Source organism: Pezoporus flaviventris, unplaced genomic scaffold (genome assembly GCF_033815535.1).
Source record: "Pezoporus flaviventris isolate CSIRO_AGI_PZ_B2104156 unplaced genomic scaffold, CSIRO_AGI_Pfla_v1 ptg000037l, whole genome shotgun sequence".
Classification (NCBI taxonomy): domain Eukaryota; kingdom Metazoa; phylum Chordata; class Aves; order Psittaciformes; family Psittacidae; genus Pezoporus; species Pezoporus flaviventris.
The window spans coordinates 8,535,080-8,553,748 of NW_026892585.1; the positions used below are offsets into that span (position 1 = coordinate 8,535,080).

The 18,669-nt window shown below is 40.7% G+C and overlaps 1 protein-coding gene across 10 annotated transcripts in view; it reads left to right on the forward strand.

The window, feature by feature from the left end:
- The window catches only part of TPK1 (thiamin pyrophosphokinase 1), a 284,251-nt gene that overhangs the window by 166,432 nt on the left and 99,150 nt on the right, over nt 1–18,669 (forward strand). For 6 of the 10 annotated variants that reach the window (XR_009745350.1, XM_061464636.1, XM_061464638.1 and 3 more), the window contains 2 exons: nt 2,577–2,672; nt 17,701–17,847. Coding sequence is in view for 9 of the 10 variants with exons in the window: in XM_061464636.1 (XP_061320620.1) it covers nt 2,577–2,672; nt 17,701–17,847 (243 nt within the window). In the remaining variant the exon portion in view is untranslated. The remainder of the gene's footprint in view (nt 1–2,576; nt 2,673–17,700; nt 17,848–18,669) is intronic. The other 4 variants (XM_061464643.1, XM_061464642.1, XM_061464641.1 and 1 more) reach the window with 2 other exon arrangements.

Sequence of the window (18,669 nt, forward strand, 5' to 3'; positions counted from 1 at the left end):
CTGTCTTCTTCCCCAGCACAGCCTGACCATGCTAGTCTCTTTGCCACTGTGGCAAAAGGAGTCTCTGCTAATTCCAGAGCTGGTTATCTGCTTGATGTGGAACGAGAATAAGAAATTAGTTTAATTTGAAGGAAGTGGTGACACTTGGTCAACGTTTTTCAGTGTGATCTACAGCAGTACTTGTATAAAGTATCAGAGGTGCAGTGAGTGAACAGTTTCGGGATACAGTACCAGGTCTGAAAGTAGGATGTCCATGTGTGCTGCATCATGGAGTTCTTCTGGAGCTGGAGTTAGTCACAATCAGTGCTCTGCAGCCACCATGCTGACATTACCTTGCCTTGCAGTTGCTCTGAAGCATTTTTCTTATAAAAGAATGTCCTGAGAAGCTAGTCAAGAACTAACTTCCAGTGAAATGCTTTTAACAGTAGAAAGCATAAAATAATAAATAATAATTGAAGTTGTTCTAGGTCAGCACTTTAAAAATACATATATAAAAAGCCAATTTGGTCTTCCCTGGGTGGAAGGAAGAACTGCAGCCTACCTGTAGCTACCAAACCCTGACTGTCCAAGGAGGAGTTCCAGTTTGTTAATGACTGCAGGAAGTATTTCAAAGTGCTGGGGGAGAGTGAGGGTTAAATCTTTCATTTATAAATCGGTATCTATAAACCACTTCTACCAGTGCTGTGAAGCCAAGCTATGACCCTGGCAAAAGATAAAAGATCTTCCTTCTCTCCTGCTAATTTAAGAGCGCAGGTTCTGCCTTTTCTCCCAAGCTCAGCAGTAGCTGTCCCTGCCATTGATTTAGTCTTTGTCTGTCACGTTCTCATGCTGTTCAAAGGCTGATTGTGAAAGACTGGGGAGGTTCTGTCTGTCCACAGTTTCTCATAGCTTGGTCTCTCTTACCGCTGTCAATGCCAATAACAAGACTGTGTGAGCACCCTGTTCTTAGCGAATGAGACATCTTTTCATTTAGAGTGGCTTTAATTAACAAATTCCCTTCTCTAGTTCTCAGAACCAACTGTGAACTTTCTGGGTGGGCCCGAACATCCCTATATCTTTCCTGGGCTCCTTTGGTGTCTGGCTGGTGTTCAACTCACTGTTCATTACTGACTCCAGATGGCTTGTGTTCCTTCTCCCCCTACCTGTGTTATGCTTTGGCCTTTCCTGGTGAAAGGAGACATGGCAGCTTTTCAAATTGTTCGATGCTTACCACTGGGTCTAGGCTCTAGCTGCATCTTCCCTAGCTTTTTCATGGTGGCAGCAGCTTCACTTCATCAAGGGAGGTCTTTGATCATATAAGCTGTTACTGCTATATGATGCTTCACCTTGGCCAGCCTGTTATTACTGCTTGAAAAGGTATTTAGAGCAGTATCAGGTATCAGAAAGGCTACTGCTTTTGACCAGTTTCCCTTTCTGAAGGTTCTGAGGAGGGAGGAGAAGTAGTATAATAAAAAGCTTTTTGTTATCTCCTCCCTTATCTCTTCCACTTCATCCAAATCCCCTACTGTGTTGCTTGGTTTTATGTTCATTCTGGCTGTGCAGGGAAGCATTTCAATTATAGTGTCTTCCTATTGGAGGCTCATTATTTTGTTGTATGCAATCCACTAAACTCCATCCATGCACTGGCTGGGGAAATCAGTCTTCTGTACTTTACTTTTACCACTAAGGTAGAGGCAACTTTAATATGTTGGGATGTTTTTCTGATCTAACAGAAGAATGTACTTTATACACACATACAAAGATTCTGTAGTATGAATGCTTGTCTCTTATCAGTTGTTACTGTGTGTAGCAGAAACATAAAATCTGTCAGATAAAGGCAAAGCTAGGAGGCTTTTAAGGGGACCCTGAAGTTGTAGGAGGGGGAACCTCTAAATCTAGCATGTATGGTTCTTAATTTACGATGCTGTATTGGGGATTTTATATCCTTGAAATCTCTTTGGATAGTGACTTTATCTGGCAGATATACTCCACTTTTCCTTATTCAGCTTTTTATCAGAGACTTAGGAATTACTTTAGCTCTCAATTAAGAAAACTGAACTCCTGCTTTTCTCCACTTTAGCATGCTTTCATCCATGTTACCCCACTGTAAGGAAATTGTATCACTGCAGATTAACTAGTGGAACTGCACTGGTTCTGGGATGCCTGAACACTTTGGTATGCTTATGTTTATATACATTTGAATATATGTAGCAGAAATGTAGTAACTGCAGCACCAGAGGACAGTTATTTTCCTGATCTTGGAAGTTACTGATCACCTGGGGCTCACTATAACAAAACATGTCCATCCAGCAGAGCATTGTACAACATGGTCATCCAAACTCACAAACATACTCGATGGGTTTTGAATATCTACCTCTGTGCCTATTAAACCATTGTTTCATAATAATGTGTTCAGTTGGGACTTAGGTCTTTGGGCTCTCTAAGGGTAATATTCTTTTACTTAATTCTTTATCTCAATGCAGAGACTTTAAGACACGTTGACAGCAGTTAATGTCACCAAAGACAATATTAGTTCTTGTAATTGAAAGATGACTGACACTGGGGGTTTTCCTCTCCATTTTTCTGCTTCTTCACAGGGATGTGAATTAATTGAGACGATGGATCAGGACCTCACAGATTTCACCAAGTGCCTTCAGATACTCCAAAAAAAGATAGAGAACAAGGGTCTCCAGGTAAAGACAAAACATCTTTTGTCTCTAGTTCTTAGTAATTACTCTTCCTCTCCACGTATTTTGGTTTATTTTTTAAGTCTGTACTGAAATGAAACTCTTTCCTGTAGCCTTGCCATTCTGTGGTTTTGCCATAATTTACTGCACACCTTGTAAGCATTGATGCTTCTGCTAAGAGGAATTACACAGTGTGTCAATGAACAAGGGCTGGCTCTCTCAAAAGGCAGCTTGTATTGATTTTTGTTAATGAACTACCCAAAGTGCAGAAGAGCTGTTGTGGCTGGTGTTCAAAGCAAGAGTCCCACTTTGGCATGGAAATATAATTTCAAGTTTTGGCACACTGAGCCTTGATGTTCATCTCCTTCCTCTCCCTTCCCAAAGGTGAGTTGAGGGGGGAGGCAATCATCCTGCCAACATTACATATGGTAAGCCATACCTCCTTCTGCAGAAAGTTCCCCTGGAATCAAAAGGAACCTTTGCAGAGCAAGCTGTGTACTAAACTTAAAAAGAGCCATATGGAGTTACCAGCTGCTCATTTCATTCGAAAGGCAATGGAGGCAATGTTCCCCCTCCCATTCCATAATTTGGTTTTGGAAGCCCACTATTTTTTTGTCTCTTTGAGACATGAAGTTAAAATTCCTTGGGTACTTCCAACAGAATGAGTTCGTGGCAGATGTGCTCTTGGGATTGATGTCCTTTCCTCCCCATCAAGCAGTCGTTCATAAGGGCCGAGTTCTCTCTTCCACTCTGTACCTATAGGTGAAAGGAACTAAGAAGAAACAGCTGCTACATACTCTTACCAATAGTGAGGGCAATAGACATGTAAGAAAATGAAAGCAGCAGCATATGATGGAAGGAGATGTGTAAACCTCCTCCTTTTCCATTTTCATGGTATCAGGATAGGAAAGTTGCCTGACTTCCTGAGCTCACTGTACTCCAACAAACCAGCAAGAGATGGAAATGCAAATACCACTCCCTCTTTCTTTACTCTCCTCACTTCAGGCTCATAAAAAATTAACCTGGTTTTGCTTCAGCCATTTTGAAATGTCATTATCTTCTGAAGCAAATATGGGACATTTCAGAGTGCTGTTGCACAATGCCCATCTGCAACTGTGTCTCCTCTTGCCACCCTCAATATAGGCTGTTGTTCATCAGGGTTTTTTTCCCCAGTTAGTATAGACAGAGAGGGGTTTCTCTATATACTTCTCTTATCTGTCTGGCTGTGAGTCAGGAACCCCTTTATATGGTAGCTTTTTGCCCCCTATAATTTATCATTTCATGAGCACAGAGGGGTAGCTTCCCAACTGGGACACAAAGGATAATGGTTGCCATTAGAACAGGTGACCTATGCTTAGGATTTGTTTTGACTTTGGCGAGTAAGGTGCTTCCCTCTTAACAGAATTACCCTTAGAATGAAGGGGAACCTGAGTGTTTCCTGGATTTGGTTCATTATCAAATCCCAGCAATTGCTACAGAGGGATTCTTTTTTAAGGTATCACAAGAGGTTTTATAATGAATAATCAATGTGTGATTAAAATAAGAGCAATGGGAACATGACAGCTACAGATGTGTTTCAACTATAAGTAGCCTGTTTGTAAAACTTTGAATTCCTTGATCACTCTCCTAGGTAAAGCCCTGTTAAGTTGGCTAAAGGATACTGCATTATAATCCTTGATATTTTGTCAAGTACAAGCCAAAGTGTAATTGCAGTAATTGCATAGTTCATGCCAATGCACTAAACATAAGATTTCAGTTCAGTTAGATGTAAGATGTGCTTTAAATACAATCAGGAGTTTTTCAGAGGTGCAAGACGTAGCACAGATATGTTTTCTAAAGTTAAGTACTGTGTTTGTTCAGCCCCAGCTGCTTCTTACTTGCAATGTCTCTTTCATAAAACCTTAGTGAGAAGCTATGAGCTGATTCACACACACTGGCAAAGCACGCACTTCTGGCTTTGGTATCCTTTGTCTTCTGACATAAGGAATTCCCAAGAAGTTGTTCATTCAACATAGACAAGTATGAGAAACTTAAGCAAATGGAGCTGAAAACTGTATCACAATTGTATAAATAACTAGTTTGGGTTCCAGTTTGCCCTATTTTCAAAGTATTAGGTATCATTCATTAGTGGAAGGCTTGGTAATTGTTCTGGATGTCTTTATAATGCAATACTTAGCTTGATGGCTGGTCTCCAGGTACCACAGATTCTGAGTGCTTACAACATATACTGGCCTTAGTTTATAGATGCAGCCTTTTGGCCCCTCTGAAACTCCAGCCTCTTTAAATACCTGCAATTGCACAGGTAATGTGCTGGCATACAAAATGTCAAGTGGTGAGAAAACAGACTGTTCAAGCCGTAGATCTAAAATGTTTGAGGAGAATGCAAATTTCTTCAGAGCAGAAAGCTACCATTGAATTCTGTGGTCACCCAGGAAGTACATACAATTGAGAAGAAAGGAAGGTCCAGGGTCTGAAATCTAGAAGTGACTAGAGAAGGGGTTTTTCATCTGCATTGGGATTTTTGTCCAAAAGTACAAATTTGCATGTCACTATGACGGTGTTTTCCCTTCTGGAAAGAAGTATCATAAAAGCTTTCCTTTTAACTGAGAGTATTCACTAGCTGGAATATGTCTTCCTAGTTCCAGGGAAAATATTTATGTCTCCAGCTTTGATTTTTACCCACTTTGTCTGGTTTATCCACAGCACTTGTCAAAGAGGAGTATGAGAGACAGTACAAATCTGTTTTCCTATGATTTATAGTTGAAGTTACTAAACAAGGAAAATCTCTCTTTAGTATCTTTAAAAAAAAATATATATTGATACTACAATCATGCTGTGTTTGCTGCTCTTTCTGGGTAGCAATATATTAAGCTAGGAAATGAATTACATGCAATGTATATACAATCCTGTGACATAGTTTATCTGGATTAAATTCAGCTGTAAGGAGTGAGGTATATGAAACAGATGTTTCCCTGTTGGCTAGAGAGTAAGTTATCACTTACCTGATACACTGAATGGATAAAATTTCTGCTCTGATCTATCGGTCACCTCTACAGAAGCTCTATGTCATGGAGTTTTTTGAGCTCACATGAATGCATGGAGGCAGTACTTTGTTCCAAAGGAATTTAAGTTTGTGTAATTTACTTTCCATGGCTCTACACCTCTGTCCTCCTCGTCTTCTCCCTTCCTGTTCACCCAAATAGCATTTGATGTTGGAATAAAGTAGTGAAAGATAATCATGTTCAACAGCTTTCTCAGAGGTCACCTGAGTGAGAGCGAAGGCGAGATAGACACTCAGTGCCACCACTGGAGAGAAGGCTGCAAACTTAGTTTAGATTTTGCTAGTTGTTGGAAAATTCAGTTTGAGAAAAGGCCTTAGAGATGCCTTTACCACTAGAAAACATGCAGCTGGAGTTGACAGTCAACTGAGACACAAATCTGGAAGAAACCCACCTTGTTATTTGAATATCTGTCTTCTAGAATAATTAGCCAAATTCATAACTGTTTTTTCCTTGTCTCAAATATAACTTCTTACAATAGTTTCTGAATCCTCAGGGTCACTCACTTCTGGTTTACATTGAATAGCCAAGTCATGCAGAGAGCAGCACTGGAGTCATTTTGTGATAATCTAAGTCACCTAATTATATGTATTTATAATTACATATTGCTGTGAATATTAGAACAAGCAGTAATTACATACTGCAGTGAATGTTAGAACAAGCAGTACCCTTTATATGTGGAAGCTAGAATCAGTCTTAATTTTCCCTCTCCAAAGCCCTAATTCATTTGTGAATCGCATTGTATTGGATAGGTGAAGCAGTGAAATACCACCAACAGAATGTGACTCCTGAAGTTTCTTTCCAACCTAGAGGCTGTTACATACTTCTCTTTCTCTTTCTGCATGACTGTGAGTATGCATGCACGCACATGCATGTATATAAATGCACACATTTTCTTGCATTATACCTTCCTGGCCTTATATGATGCTTTTTTAATGTCTTCATCACTCTGTCTTTATTTCTGCTGTATGTTTCTTTTCTGGTGTTTATTGTCTATTGAGCACTTAGGTGTGCAACATTTTGCTTTACTGCTTTAATCACTATTTTATCCCTTCTGCGGTTATGTGGGTACTTCCCTTTCTTCATTACAAGACCTTCAAGTAAACTTATTTACAGTAATTTCTGTCTGGTTCTACTTTCTGTTCTTAATTTTCTCTCATGTAACACAAGCTATTTCAAGAAAACATTTGAACTGGCAAAGTGGTAGGCATACTTACAGGATCTCTTACTTAGAAATCAACATGTCTTGCATTAAAAGTGAACATTACTGTCTTCAGTTTGCAGGCTGGAGAGCAGAAATACAGAAACAACTTGTCCACAGTCTCCCAGCATGCTAGTGGTACAGCTGGGGAGGATACTCCTACTCCTAGCCTTCATCGAGTGCTTTTTTCAGAACAGTGTCCCTGGTTTGACTCACAGGCAGCTCATTGCAGCTCACGGCAGCGAGAAGTGGAAGTGTGTATATCAATTATGGAGTTCTAAGAGAATCCTCATAATGTAAAGATAGATTTAAGCCATTATCTTTATCTCACAGTTACAAACTCAGCTTTCTTTAACTATTTCATCTAAAATACCATTTAGTCTTAAAACTAAACTCTGGGACTTTTCATTTAACTTTATTATCTTTTCTGCTTAAAAAAAAGTGAAAGCAGCTCATTTGGTTATATGGGCTGAAGATATAAAAAATGAATTTTATTGAAACCTACATGCCTCCTAGTGGTTTAATGTTAGTGTGTTTAAATTGATAAAAGCATCAATGTCAAGATGAAAAGTGAAGAAATCCAAACCAACTCTTCCTAGAAACCCTTTGCAGTAAAGGGATACTATACTAACATTTCCATTTTAAAATTACACTTTAAAGGTTCAATCTGTTAGCAGTCTAAGATAGTCTTTTAAGTGAATGCAAGCATTCTTCTCTTTGCTCTTTTAAAGAAAGAGTCAAATCAGTCTGCTTTCTTTTCAGTTGAGGGAGGCTAAACTAAGCATAATGCTAGTGAAGTCCTGTGTTTCTAAAGTGCTGAAGGGAAGACAGTGATGTTCATGTACCACCTTCAGCTATGCAGTGTTCAGACAGGTTAAGCACCCCAGGTTGTCTTTACACTAAGAAAAAGACCCTGAAGGAAAACAGAAAAAACTCTAAAATGAAACTCAGGAAATTTCATGCCAGATCACTACTTGTTTTCATTTCTGAAAACTTTTGGATACCCGGAACAGTAGCAGTAGTGGCTTTTAAAAGAAAGCCTAGGAATGAGGACAGGCTGTTTCAAGGATTTCAGAACAGGGAAGTAACTAAATACCATAAACAGGGGAAGAGGCAGTCTGGAAGATACCAAAGCTGGTATGGAACTGGAGCGTGCAGCTTTTACAGGGACCTTCAAGTTTGTGGCTCTACCTCCAAATTCCATATAGGACACAGGTCTAAGAATGAACCTATTTTGTTTTGGTAGCACTGTTGAGTTTTTCTTCTTAATGCCTCACAGGAAGAGAATAGAAAATGCAAATGAGATTTATTTTAGGGGAAGTTAAATATGTGTAATGAAAAGGTTTCTAAACTGTCAAGTGCTGTATCAAAAGGTTTTTATGAGTTATTAACAGTAATCCTCTTCATAAACCTTTGTCAGAAACAAATGGATCTAAAACGTTTCCTGAAAATTCTCACTTAAAAAATGTAGAATTTCATAAGAACTTTCAACAGGAATAAATCCCTCCTATAGGGTGTACAGGTGTATCCTTGAGTGATGACTATTTCAACTCTAAGGTCCAAATGCACCTTCCAGGAGTGTAGTATCTAACCCACCTATCCTACTGTTGAATTATTTTGAGGCTTCCCATTGTACAGGTATGGCAAAGTACATTTCTTCTAATATAGGATTTCAGAACTAGTCAGTTCCCAAAGAGAAACAACCTAATTTCATGAAAGGGAAGCAGGCTGTCTACCTGCTCCAGTAGAGTTGTGGGCATCAAGACACACTGAGTATCTTTGTGTTAGAATAATTTCATGCAAAAGGGATGTCTACAAGAACACAGCACGTCACATACTGAGTAATTTTCCTGTGTAATCCTTCTGTGCCCTACAGGGGCCTGTATTGGGTCTATGAAGATAATTTAAAGAAAAAAGCAGAAGTAGAGTGGGATTTCTGGACAGTGCATTGATTTCTGTTTGTTGGAAGTTGGTTGGGATCTTGGATGTCAATTTTCCTTTTCAGAGTATTCCCACTGTTGAAAAGGCAGTAGCACAAGCTCAGCAGAGGTGGGGACTGAAAGGTCTTCATAGCAGAGCTGCACTGTCAGCTAGACTTCGCCAGTTCGGATGCTCACACTCTTTTTAATCAGCTACTTTTTGATACTGCTAAGGAGGAGACTCAAGGGGGATGGTCTCTTCAGCTTGCCTAAAGAACCCATTGAGCTTCCCTTTTAAACAACTACATAACTAAGCACTGAACAATTAAAGCTCAGTATTTTGTGCAGATTAAATGTGTGCATAAAATGTTTACAGCTTCACAAGCGCCTCCAGTTTAAGAAATCATGCTTCATTTCTTTTTAAGCGCATGGCTAAATTTATAGGGTCTAGCGGGCAGTGCAGAAAAATAAAAGAGATATTGTAATGGGTGTAGTCTGACATTATTCAGGCTATGTTTAGCTTACCTGCTATAAATACTGAACCTACTCTGAAAAGGAATATGGACTTCTAAAATCCTAACCCACTTCCTTCAACATGAGAATATCTCCAGCCTCTTAGAAACAAATTCAAAACTTCTTTCTGCAAATCTGCATGGAAAAATAAAACCGAAATTCATTCTGTACTGCCCAGGTATTCAGTGAAATCACTCGTAAGAGGAGCTATGTGCAGAATAGGGCCTGAGAGACACTGGAAATATTTTCTGTCTTTAGTTTCAGATCTTGTATCTGTCCCTTGAGTATAATAGGACAGGCTATTATCCCCTTGTTCGTCATGAAGATTAATGTTCAGACCAGCTGAAAATATTACTGTTCTGTTGGGACCTATTGGGAGATCTTCAGACCTGTGTGAACTCAAGTTTAAACTTTTTAAATAGCAGAGCTAACATCTCGCCCTGGTTAGGCACAACTGCCTCCTGTCATTATGTCCTCTGCAGTGCTGCTGCCAGAGCAGGAGGATGCCCCGCAGCTCCCTGTTAATTGTGGCATCTGTTATACAGACTTCATTGCTAAATGTTAAGATATGCAGGGGAAGCGCCTGAGCCATTAATTCTTACCAGATGAAGTAAATAAACAACCAGCATCACCCTTTAATGCAAATGGAGATTTTTCCATTTTCTGTATTATCATAGAATCACAGAATGGTTTGCACTGGAAAGGGCTTTAAGATCATCTAGTTCCAAGCCCCTGCCATGGGCAGGGATGCCTCACACTACACCATTTTGTGCAGAATGTTTTCCCTGTGATTCCTTCCTTAAAATCTGATAGCTGAATTGACAAAATTGTAATAAAAATAGGATGAAGGTTAATTTCAAAGAAAAGACATATCTGGTTTAGAAAGCCACAGGAAAAGATCTCACCTCTCACAGGGCTGAAACTGACTTTCTGTGTTCACCTGGGTGTAAGCACCTGTCGGCTGGTGACTGTTTTATACAGTGACCCTTATTTATGGAAAATGTGCCCCACTGCCTCGAAACACCACAGGGTCGTTTGGCCTCCTCTGCAGGCCTTCCAGGGCTCCCAGACCAGCCTCTGGGCAGGAGCTGGAACAAAACCTCACACAGGTGCGGTAGGAAACGGAGCTGTGAGTTCATAGGCACATCTCGCGTTCTCCTCAGGCTCTGGAGAAGCGGAAATACTCGTGAGTTAATCGGTGAGGGCCTTCAGTTCGGCTGAAGCACGGACTTGTACCGGGTTTTGTGCCTGAACGCTGCCGGGGGCGGGCGAGGTCTCTCTGAGGTGAGGTGAGGTGAGGTGAGTCCAGTCCGGTTCCAGCCGGTTCCAGCGGCCCCACGGCGGGAAACAGCGCAGCCCCTCGGCCGCGGGCGGGCGCCTTGTGCACCGCGGCCTCGGCTGAGGAGGGGCGGGCGCTGCCCGGCGGGGAGCGCTGAGGGGAGAAGGGCGAGGAGCGGCCCGGCCAGCCCCGAGGGCAGAGCGGCAGGAGGGGCTCCCGCCGCCCCCCGCAGCGGTTCCACGGAGACTCCCCTCCGGAGGTCGCGAGTGGAGAGCTCCTGAGGGAGCTGCGGCCTGCGCGGAGCCAGAGAATGGAGCAGGTACGCAGCCAAAGGTCGATGTGCCTCGAAGGAAGCTGCAGCCTGTGGAGAGGAGGCCCCGCAGGACCACGCTTGTGGCAGGAGCTACAGCCTGTGGGAGACCCACGTTGGAACAGTTTGCTCCTGAAGGATTGTACCCCGCGGGAAGCACATCGCATTGTAGCAGGGGAAGAACATGATAAGGAAGGAGAGGCAGAGAGGAGCGGGTGCGAACTGGTCACAGCCCCCCATTCCTTTATGCTGCTTATGGAGGGACGAGATACGGGAGCTAGGAATGACGTTGGGCCTGGAAAAAAAGGAGTGGTTGAAAGATGGCTTTAGTTTTGTCTTCTATTTTTCCCTCTCGAACTTGATTTTTAATTGGTGATAAATTAATTTTGTCAAGTTCAACCTGTTTTACTTTTGATGGTACCTGGTAACTGACAATCTTCCTGGCCTTGTTGTGACCCATGAGCTTTTTCATCTTTCTTCTTCCACTGTCCTGTTGAGGAAAGGGAAGGAAGAGCTGGGGTGGGTGCCTGGCTGCCAGCTGAGGTGAACCCACCACAGGACTGTATAGGAAATCAAAGAGGAGTTGTCAGGGCTCATGGAGCCATGCAGACATGCAGGGTCTCATTGATACATGTCGTGGGATATGTATCCTCACTGCGGGCTAGCAGGCAAAACTGATCCATCAGGTATGGAGAGTTTCTTGTACAAGAACGCCTCTGCTGGCATGCTGCAGCAGGAGCTGTGGTCCGGGTAAGGCTGCCTCATCTGGATCGTGATCTGTATCCCTTTGGGGGAATAACAGAGACTTTTAGGGAGAGTCTTCACAGCCAAAAGCTTCTCTGTGCAGTGCCCTTACCACCTGCTGCGCGTGCGGAACTGATTTAACCTTTAGCACAGGCTGCAGGTTAGCTGTGGTTGAGGAGTGTGGGATGACTGGGGTCCTGCTGGAAGGGATGTGGTAGGGTTGTAGTTGTGTTGTCCCGCTGACTTTGTGACAACATGGAAATCTGATGGAGGGAGGGGAAGGAAGCTACTCCAGTAAAGACTGACAGAGTTCAGTGAAATGTGAAATGGAAAGCTCACAACGAACACATTCTCTTGAAGAATGTAGGATCATTTTTTTCCCTCCTTCGAGTTGTTCATTGATAGGATTTTATAGTTAGTTTTTCCCCCTTTTTTAACTGCTGGCGGCAGTATGTGAAGAAATTAAAAACACAGCATGAGCCAAACACAGCTTTTGGCACTAGATGTGAGTGGATATGAGACCATGAAAGAGATTCTCTAGACCATTTTAGCATAATCTTTTGAGGGCCTCTTGCATTACTGCTAACAGAAATACTGGGCTTGCTTTCTTAGGGGTATGATAGTTTACAGTAATCGGTTTTACATTTCCATAGGCGTGATACTGCAGTACATACTGTGGATTACAGTGGTTCAGCTGTGGGAACAGAGGTTAGCCTGATGCTTGTCAGTGTCTTTTCAAATTGTTTTAAAAGACATAAAAATTTTATGATTTTTCAGAAGACACGATTGATTGCTCTGGAATCCTTGTTCATGTGCAAAATATATGTGTTTGGGTCAAAACCAGCACGTATTTTTCTCCAAAGCCTCAGTGGACAGATTGCTCTTGAGACTTGTTTTAGTGCACTTCTGCCTACTCACAACAGCATGGTAGCAGTCTGGAGTAGGGACAAGCCCTTTACCCAGAAAATTTGAGTCAATAGGGAATTCTAATTACCCTGATCTCAGATGCAGCATCAGTTGTAGAGCTGTGCTCCAGCTGATTGGCTGTAGTAGAGTGGGAGTTATTGCTGTCCCTACTCTGAAGCCCACGGAGTCCTGTTTGATGAAGGCCATCTAGGAATATTCAGCACAAGACCAGTCAGTCAAATCCAGATTGCTTGGGGTTGAGCAGTTCACGTGGATTTTGTAGAGCTGGTACAATGTAAAGATTAGTGGAATCAGTGAAGTGACAAGGAAGCTGATTGAAGGTTATCAGCTCAGGTGCATGGATAGAATGGCAGCCTTTAGCTGAGAGCTCTTGTTCCTGTGAAGAGATAGAAGACTGAAGCCATGAGTGAATTCTGGCTAAAGAGGGTTCTACCTGAGCAAAGTTCAGATGCTGCTGTGTGGCTGGGCATATCCTTCCTGTAGGAAGTGAATGCCATACCTTTTACATAAAACCCTGAGCTAGCAGACCAGTATAATCAACTAAAATGGACAATATCGTGCTATATATTTATTGTTGGGTTGTGGGATTTTAATAGTTCATTAAATTTACACTGCTATTTTGTGGATGATACAAAAAAATGACTGTGACCTGGCCAGCACAAGAGCTCTTAATACAACTATGAGAGAGTGAGCTGAAATCTGATCTGGCTCATTTGTTATCAAGGAAAGTGCTTGCTGTATTTTAAAGTGTTCAGTAGTGAAGCTAAGGCAGAGACCAGAAAGGATATGTCCAGATTTTCAAACCACATCTTGAGTGGATGAAATTGCCTTCTGAAGGAAAAAATGCTTTTCTTGTAAACTAGTCAAAATTTATGAAGTGTCAAAGTGATAAAGCAGTAATAATTATAGCATTCACACTACTGCTTAATTGTTTTTCAGCATATACTTCAATATATATGTGTCTCAGCATCTAATACACTTCAGTGCATGTTACTACAGTAATTGTATTTTCTATATCGTATTTCCCTAAAACTTTAAATTAAAGGAATAGGCCTGTGAATGGTAGGAAATTCAGAAAGGCGGTGAAAGGTGAAAAGATACCAGTGAAGTGAGAAAGTGATGAAAGGAAGCTATGGTCAAAGCAGATACAACATCTGATCTGTAATTGGCATTATCTTAGGTATTAGCAGCGGATGGTCTGACAGGGAGGGCGGGTTTGTTCATGGCTCCAGAGCTTTTACAGCACCTTGATTACTGTTGCCTTCCCTTTTTGCTTTAGGGAAGGTCTTTTTCACAATTCATCCAGTAATGCTAGTTGTTGTCAGTACATGCGTTCCCTTTAACCTACCCACTTAGGCATATTTGTTTGCAAGTTTTCTGGGTGAAACCATGCTGATGTGGAAGAAAGTCCTTCAACTTGTCTGTCCAGAGCCTTACCCACACCCTGGGGAAAGGATTTCTTACCAGGTTTGAAAAGAATGGACATACTTTGCTGTCAGTTCCAGCCTTGGACTTTGCTCTTAGATGTCATCGTGTTGCTGACATTACAATGCTAGATCCTGCAGTGTTTTCACTCATCCCAGGCAGTTCCCAGCTTCCTGTGTCCTTTCACCATTCTCCTTAAATAAACCTTCCTCATTCCTATACTGGAAATCTTCTTTGTATTTAAGCCATGCATGCCAGAAGAAGGAGTGCCACATGGACCAGTTTTGGGAGAAGGATAGCATTTAGCAAGCCTGCGAACATTTTACAGCAAGTTGTCTATTTCAGTAGTCTCTGTGAGAGCAGAAGCAGGAACCTAAACAACTTCATTCTGATGTGATGCTCATCAGCTCCCCTTGGTTACTGCACTCTCTAAATTATAGATTAGAGGAGAAGGAAAAAATACATCACTGAATTGCCATCACAGTGTCTTTTTTTATGCTTCCCTTCTCCTTCCAAACAGCCCTGCTGTTCGGTAGTGACTCCTAAAACTCTTTCAGGAGATTGTAATGCATAAGTGTATCATTTAAAGATGATTGAATTCCACTCTTAAATCTTCAGCTCTTTCTAAATTAAAGCTTGATAGCTATTAAAGATGCTGTGCAATATGTTTAAGTCAAGTTATATATAGATAGTCTAAGAGAATATGTTGCCCTTTACATGTGCTTGCAATGATCCAAGCTATTCTTTGTAGTTATTTAGGATTTTATAACCTTTTTTTTCAGGATATGAGTGACACTGCATGAAAACAAATTGTGTAAAGGCACTGATGACAGGACATTTAAGTTAGCATAGACATTTCAATTGAAGTACAGTGTGTTAGTCAAATGCTACCTGCTGGGCTGATTAGCTGTAGCACTATAATTCTGTAGTTTGTGTTATACAGGAAATCATAGTAGAAAAACAAATGGGTTTTGCACTTTGTAGTGTGGGAATATATACATGTCCTTTGCTTTGGTATTTGCTCTGTCTTAGGTTCTGGAATGACCAAAAGATGTGTATGTGCTTTCAGGGCACTTCTGTTTTCTTAAGCGCATAGCAGAGTGAGGGGAGCAGTGATTGCAGGGAAGGAACTGATTTTCTGTTAGTTTGTCGGTTTTGTGTTGTGTTTGTTTTTTAACGGAGCTGATAGCTTTCAGATGAAAAGGTTGTCAAGGTTTTTGTTAGCCTTAGCCTCTCTATGTTTTTTTTTTTTTTGTTAAGTAAACAACGTGTATATACCTAGACCTTCAAACAGGGGCTCTGAAAATCTTACAATGTCGGGATTCCTGTCACTGCTGCCAAGACTATTGAGTGAAGGGCAGGACTGTCAACCTGATGTGCCGAATTTTAGCTTTCCTCTCTGCCTGCTTCTCTTGTACTCCAGCTGGGTTTGTTTGTGAACCTGACATGTCATGTTTTCCATTTTCACAATCCATGCAAACCCTAAATAATACTACATTCCCTCCTCAGATACTTTTATTAGTTTTCTTCCAACACACCACAACCCCAAACCTCTGCTCTATGAATACCTTTTCAATAGATCTACTCTGTGCTAGGTTGATTTTATTTTCTTACTTTTGGAAAACAACTCACTTCCCTGTTGCTGTTGAATAAGGAGTAGGACTTTTCTTCAACACGCAGTACTGTGGCAATCTATCAGAAAAAACTGCAGTCACTGAACACTTCATTGTTTGAGATAGGTCCTGTACTTCTCAATAAGTACCCATGTGAATAACAGAACAGGATTTTTCTGACATACTGGCAGTTTTATAAGGAAAATAAGACACACTCAGAATGTTATTGCACCATTTTAATTACAGATCAGGCAGAGTTCTGTGTTTCCTTCATCCTTACCTTTTAAACTGTAGAAAATGTCAAAGCCAAAACAAACAAGTTCATGTGTGGTGAGACATGCATACTAGGAAATTATACAGTAGTTGCTCAGCTTTTTGAAGACTGGGCTAGGTTAATATTTAAGCTTTAAGTCTCATTGCTCACAAGAAAAACAACATACATGTGGATTCTGAGCCTTTGCAAAGCTACTTTAAACTTCACTGTGGTTCCACATTAACGTAGCAGATTTTCCCCATGGCCTCTGTTGGGGTTGGGGGCATTTTTACTGCTGATTGTCTGGTAGGGAACTGGTGTTGGTGGGACTTTTTAATAGTATTTTCAAGAATTTATTCATCCTTTTAAATCACCATCATCACCAGTCAAACAAAAGCAGTTTGTTTCTACATTGGAATCAATAAAACAGATAATGTATTATGGTTTAACTGGGAACACATGCTTTTTTGCTTTTGCTGTTTTGTCTTCTGTTTAAGGATATGTATTCCTACCATTTGTATTCTGTTGGTTGCATGTTAGGTCTGTGTCATCTGTAAGCTGCACAGAAAATACATGCTGTTTGCAGTACAAGAACAGGGTTTTTTTTGTTTTAGTGTTTGCTGCTAATACAATGTGTTATGTTGATCCGTTCTGGCTTCTCAAGTATTTTCCTGGTGGTACTGAGAAAGATGGTGTAATTCTTCACAAAAAGGAAGAGAGGTTAATTTTCATGCAAACCAATATTCAACAGAATCATAAAGCTCTAGCCCTGGTAATAAAAATAGAAGCTGATGCTATTAATTTATCATTGCAGATACACAGAGCACCATTATGTGGCTCCTGGGTTGAGTAAAACTTCATGTAATCACAGTAGCCATAGACTTAAGCCCCATAAAGTTGGAAACTTCACCAGATGGCCATTGTCAAGGCAGCTTCTAAAGACTTTAGAGCTGCAATGTGTTAGGGCTCTAGATATGGCTTAGTCAGTGGTAGCTTTTTAAAACACAATTACTGAACATAACTGATTCACATTATGGAAGTAGTAATAATAATAATACTTTGCCCTCAGTGACCTTTTATCTGAGGACCCAAAAACTCTTAATCAAGGCTTTTAAATACTCCCTTTCTGCTTATAGGAAATAAAGTGTGCAGAGTCTTGATAAGGGAAATGAAGCAGCAGCAGTCCTACCCCTTGGCCTAGTGCAAGTAGTCAGGTAGAGATGATGTTCCAGTTGCTTGGAGTGGAACCTCCTACTTCAGTAGTACTTTTAGTCTTGAGTAGAGCCAGCCTGTGAGTGGAAGTGCTTGCACATTAAAATGCTGTGAGGAGAACGGCATATAATGGCCCTGATCTGAAATTTCCTTTGTTCGCTTTGTAAGCAGTGACAATACAGAAGTGATGTTAAGATCTGGGGATACTAAGGCTCAGATACACCACAGGTATTTGAGAGCTTAGGTGTGGAGTAATGTATCATAGGCTCTACATAATCAGGGCAGACAGTTAAGTGCATGCAAAGACTGGCTTCTATTTTAGAGAGAACAGTTATGTACTTTATAAAAGCACCACATGTTGGCCATGAATTTACCGAGCTTTAATACTCAGCCTCAGAACTCACATAATGGTATTTATCAGTAATGGGAGTAAATAACTGTATTTGACATCTGCTTTTGTAAAGCCAGTAGTTATTTTTTTCTTACTCTTTTCCCCAAAGTGATTTTATTGTTGATTTTCAGGGTTTAGAGATCACTCCTGAAAGTTTTGTCAGTGAATGTTCTTGTTTTATCTTTTAGATCGATGTGATTGTGACTTTGGGTGGACTTGGAGGACGCTTTGACCAAATAATGGCATCAGTGGAAACGCTTTTTCATGCAACAAAAATCACGCCTTTGCCAGTGGTAGTTATCCAGGAGTGCTCACTGATTTACCTGCTTCAACCGGTAAGTGTTATGAAAAGCTACTTCATAATAAAACTGACCCTCCACCTATGCTAACCCTGTAGGTCTTACACCATTAAATGCTCATTTACTTAATTGTATTCTCTAGGGTCAGAGCATAAATACAGAAAATATTGCAGGGAAGTGGACAGCAAATGATGGGCTCTGCATTCTTGCCTTGAAAAGCATTGTGTTTAATTTGTTCAAGAGAGATTTGTTTAAAACGGGAGGAACAAGAAATCCAGAAAGTATGAAACCTCAGTTTGGGTAAATACAGGATTTTGATTATAAATGAAAAACAAAACCCAAAACTTTTAAATTAGATTCCAGTAAGTTTAAATTTAGCACACAGTACTTTTGCATGTTGAGTAGCAATGTTGAGTAGCAGTAGGGATGTCTGAAGTAAGAGTAACAAAAGAAAGATATAAGAGGAAGATACGAGGGAATTCCTGACAAACTTAGGCAGAGATCTTATGTGGTCCGAGTGGTACAGTTCATTGTGATGGTAATCCAGCTAGCATCAACAAGGGAATTCATTTAAGATGTGTTATTTTTGTGGGTTTTCAGGTCTGTTATTCCATTTATTGATTCATAAAACAACACACGCAAAAGATCTTGCTGGGCTTCTCCTTTTAAGATTTAATTTAGAGGCAAATCTAAGCATCAAAGAGTCTTTTCTAACAGTGATTCATTTGCTTATTTGTAAGCATCTTTTCCTGATATCAGGGTTTCTGGAAGCTTAACTAACTTTCTCATTTTATCTTGGAAAGGTTATTTCATTAAAACAAATAATATTCACTGATAAATTTGACAAGACCCTGCACC